Below are 4379 nucleotides of genomic sequence, written 5' to 3' on the forward strand. Positions count from 1 at the left end.
TAACTAAAAGAGGAGCCTGGTTGGGCTGTACTGCCCTGCATCCCTCTAGCTTTATTATATTATTGCTGCAATGTAACCTTTATTTTCATATTTTATTTTCACTGTTTAAACTGCTCTTTAATGTTTAGTTTCTTGTACTGCACTGTAACTTTTACTATTTTAATCTTTTTATGTAAAGCACTTTCTATTGCCTCTTTGCTGAAATGTGCTATAAAAATAAAGCTGCCTTGCCTTGCCTTGCCTATTATTGATTATATGGTAAAGAGAAGAGGTGCTGAGTCTGCAGCTATACATTCTCCCTTGCCGATCTAGGTGGATGCTGCAACTCATCACTCCCTAACTATAAGCTTTATCAAAAAGGAGAGTTTTAGGTTTACTCTTAAAATTTGGTGATGGCGTCTGCCTCCCTAACCCAGACCGGAAGCTGATTCCACAGTAGAGGAGCCTGATAGCTGAAGGCCCTGGCTCCCACTGTACTTTTAGAGACTCTTGGAACCACAAGTAGGCTCACTCTGAATTCTGGAGTGCAGTGCTCTAGTGGGACAATAAGGCACTAAGAGCTCTACAAGATAAGATGGTGCTTGGCCATTTAGAGCTTTGTAGATCAGGAGAAGGATTTTAAATTAAATCCTGGATTTTACAGGAGCCATTGCAGAAAAACTAATACAGGAGAAATATGATCTCTTTCTTAGTTCTTGTCAGAACACGGCTGCAGCATTCTGGATCAGCTGGAGAGTCTTAAGGGACTTATTTGAACATCCTTATAATAAAGAATTACAGTAGTCCAGCCTGGAAATAACAATGCATTGACTAGTTTTTCAGGATCGTTTTGAGCCAGGATGTTCCTAATTTTGGCAATGTTATGAAGATGAAAAAAGGTTGTTTTGAGGTTTGTTTTAGCTGGGCATTAAAGGATATATCCTGATCAAAAAACTCCTAGATTTCTGACAGCGGTGCTAGAGGCCGGTGCAATGCCACATGACTTAAACCAACTTAGTGTGATTCTTTAATGCCAACTAAAGTTCCAGTCTCTGTATCAGGATGGTATGTTCAATGGTGTTGAATACAGCACTAAGATCTAGTAAAACAAGTACAGAGACAAGTCCTTTGTCTGCAGCAGTTAAAAGGTCATTAGCAATTTTCACGAGTGAAACTATTGCTATGTAGAAACCCACATAACTGATTAGCGACTGCCTTCTCAAGGATCTTGGAGAGAAAGAGAAGATTAGATATAGGTCTATAGTTTGCTAAGACCTCAGGGTCGAGGGAGGGTTTATTCAGGAGAGGTTTTATCCCAGCTACTTTAAATGACCGCGGACATAACCTGTTATTAGAGACATATTGATCATATCTAGTAATGGAGTGTTAACCACGGGTAACGCTTCTTTAAGGAGCCTCGTTGGAATGGGGTCTAAGAGACAGGTAGATGGCTTAGTTGAAGAGACCTTTGACATTAATTGTTGAAGGTCTGTAGGATAGAAGCAGTCTAAGTACATGTCAGGTCTTGTCGTTCTTTCTAGTGCTACTGTGTTTAAAGGTAGAAATTGAGGGCAAACTCTCATTGTTATAATTTTATCATTAAAGAAGCTCATAAAGTCGTCACTACTCAGAGCTATTGGAATAGATGGCTCAATAGAGCTGTGACTATCTGTCAGCCTGGCTACAGTGCTGAAAAGAAACCTTGGGTTGTTCTTATTTTCTTCTATTAGTGAAGAGTGATAGTCTGATCTGACATTTCTGAGGGCCTTCCTATACATTTCAGATTGTCTTGTCAATCTAAATGAGATTTTTCCAGTTTGGTGGAACGCCATTTACCTTCAAGTTTTTGCGAGATTTGTTTTAATTTGTGAGTTTGTGAGTTATACCAAGGTGCTAGTTTTTTTTGCTTCATCATCTTCTTTTTAGAGGAGCAACAGAGTCTAAAGTCGTCTGTAAGCAGGTTGTAGCATCATCTACAAATGTATCTATTTAGGAGAGACTAAAGTTAACATAAGGTCCTCTTTTATATTAGGAAACAGAATTAAATGAAATACTTCTGGAATATCTTCCTTAAATTTGGCTAAATTTAGCACTGTCACATAGGCATCTAGTGTAGAAAGCTTTTAATTAATTTAATATAGTCGGTAGTAAAAATTCAAAGTTATTAGAGAATTGTCTGATAATAATTATTATTACTTATTTAAATTATTACTATTAAATCTTCGATGCCATATGTTAGCACAAGGTCGAGGGTGTGGTTAAAACAGTGCATGGCCTTATGCACACTCTGACTAAAACTATTGAAGTTGAAAGCAATACTAAGACTATAGTTGTCACGTCCACATGGGTATTAAAATCACCTACAATAGGTACTTTGTCAGATTTAAGGACTATACCTAATAAAATTCAGAATTCAGATAAAATTCAGAAGATGGTCCTGGAGCTCGGTAAATAACAACAAATAAAATTGGTTGTAATGTTTTCCATGATGGATGTTGAAGATTAAGAACAAGGCTTTCAAATTAGTTATAATTTAGTTTATGTTTAGGATAAATTAACAAGCTTGAATCACATCAATTTGGGGGGTCTGGCCACACACTGTGGAGAATGCAGTGAAAGGAAAACCAACACACCCGCCAAACTGCAGGCACCACAAAATGAGGAAATAAAACAAAAACACAGTCACACCTTTACCAGACAGTCACCAGGGCGCGACATCCATAGGTTGAAGGTTGTAGGCACTGGTTTGTTCAGGAAAGAGGAAGAGGTTTAAACACATGGACATGAAAGCACCATATTTCACACACAGAAACAGTCTTTAGTCCGGGTTGCTGCCTCGTTGTGCAAGTGGAGAAGAATCTGAGTTTTTGGACTTAAGTTAAACTGGTAGTAATGGGAGCGACATGGATCTCATGGAGAACGACTACAGCTGTCATCATTACTATACTACAAATCCGAGGTGGGCTGCATGCTATGCATTAAGATTTTAAGACTTCACTTGAGTTAAACTATTTATTTAAAAAATACATGAGTATGCTAACACAGTAACTAACAAAACTTTTTCTGACTGACAGCTCTGATCAGTGTCAAAACCACAGCTGTTACCGGTGTGGAAGGCCAGAGATTTGACTTCAGATGTGACTATAGAAATGACCTGCAGAGCAATGCTAAGTACTTCTGCTATGATAATGATGACAAGGTGTCCACCAACCCCCTGGTAAGGACAGCGAAACATGACCAGTGTAAGAGAAATGAACGTTTCTCTCTGTACGACAACCACAACGAAGCCTTCTTTACTGTCACTGTGGACAAACTCACCTTGGAGGACAGCGGGACGTACCGGTGTGGGGTGCTCATTACATCCCTCCCTGATGAAATCAGTTTCATAAAACTGAATGTTACCACAGGTACAGTAAGACATGTCTCAGCAAAGGATCACTATGTCCTAAAAAACAAAATAATATAATCAGTTTTTTAGTTAGTGCCTTATAGCTTTAATAGGTAGCTCACAAGACAAATGCTATATAGTTTCTGTCCACCTGGTGATTTCCAGACCCGTTATATGAGAACTGAGTAGTGTTACTTTTCCCATACATGTTCCTCTTTTCTGATCTTTCTATTGTTATCAAAGGTTAGTAAAACTGCCCAAGTAGGTGCATGTACATTTTTTGTAAAGACATTTTTTTGCGGCCCTTTATCAGCAGCAAAGCCTCGAGAAAATCTATTGCAACACAGTAAGTAAGATCCAAATAACTACACAATAACAGTGGGTTCATTCCATTTATTGTACCTAAATACTTTTTACTATTTGTTATTTTTTCTTCAAAGTAACTGGATCCCCCATATTTCCAAAGGATGTCACAGTGGACAGTGAGTAATGTGTGTGTTTGTGTGTGTGTGTGTGGTGTGTGTGTTTCCTGACTTGGGCTATCTTGGGCTATCTTCATTGACACATTTAAAAGAACATGCCAACATATTGGGACTATAGCTTATTCACCGTGTCCCCAGGTTAGACAAGTCGATACATACCCTTCTCATCTCATTCAAGCATAAGCTTAGCCTAGCAAAGATCCTGCAGGTAAATGGTTTTAACTAGCCTACCTCTCCAATAATGACAAAATAACGCCAAATGTCCCTATATACATATTGTGATTTGTATAGTCACAGGGTGTCAATAACAAGGCATGAGACACAGCCTATTCTAACCGCAAAGGAACTGGGACTATATCCTCAGAAAGACAAAGTAGTGCAACTTGAGTGGAATGATTGGCACAACACCGAAAAGCACAGTTACTTCCGTCAACAAAACCATGTGAATAGCTAGCTAGTAGCAACAAGACTGGTGATCATGGCTGTCTTTGAGGAATTGTCCAGAGGATTTTTTACTTGGTATCAAACCA

General features: G+C 38.6%; 1 protein-coding gene across 1 annotated transcript; it reads left to right on the forward strand.

Moving 5' to 3' along the window:
• The first annotated feature begins 2699 nt into the window (after positions 1 to 2699).
• On the forward strand, positions 2700 to 3869 carry LOC116679970 (CMRF35-like molecule 6). The gene is made up of 3 exons (XM_032509388.1): positions 2700 to 2938; positions 3054 to 3386; positions 3808 to 3869. Exons 1-3 carry the CDS (start codon positions 2872 to 2874, stop codon positions 3855 to 3857), a joined length of 450 nt encoding a protein of 149 aa, XP_032365279.1. The 5' UTR covers positions 2700 to 2871; the 3' UTR covers positions 3858 to 3869.
• The last annotated feature ends 510 nt before the right edge of the window (positions 3870 to 4379 follow it).

Source organism: Etheostoma spectabile, unplaced genomic scaffold (assembly GCF_008692095.1).
Source record: "Etheostoma spectabile isolate EspeVRDwgs_2016 unplaced genomic scaffold, UIUC_Espe_1.0 scaffold00018277, whole genome shotgun sequence".
Taxonomy (NCBI): domain Eukaryota; kingdom Metazoa; phylum Chordata; class Actinopteri; order Perciformes; family Percidae; genus Etheostoma; species Etheostoma spectabile.

Coding starts and splice junctions, on each gene's coding strand:
- LOC116679970 (XM_032509388.1), top strand. CDS start 2,872: ATGGGAGCGACATGGATCTCATGGAGAACGACTACAGCTGTCATCATT. Junction 2,939..3,053: donor TACTATACTACAAATCCGAG/GTGGGCTGCATG, acceptor TCTGACTGACAG/CTCTGATCAGTGTCAAAACC. Junction 3,387..3,807: donor AAAACTGAATGTTACCACAG/GTACAGTAAGAC, acceptor TTTTCTTCAAAG/TAACTGGATCCCCCATATTT.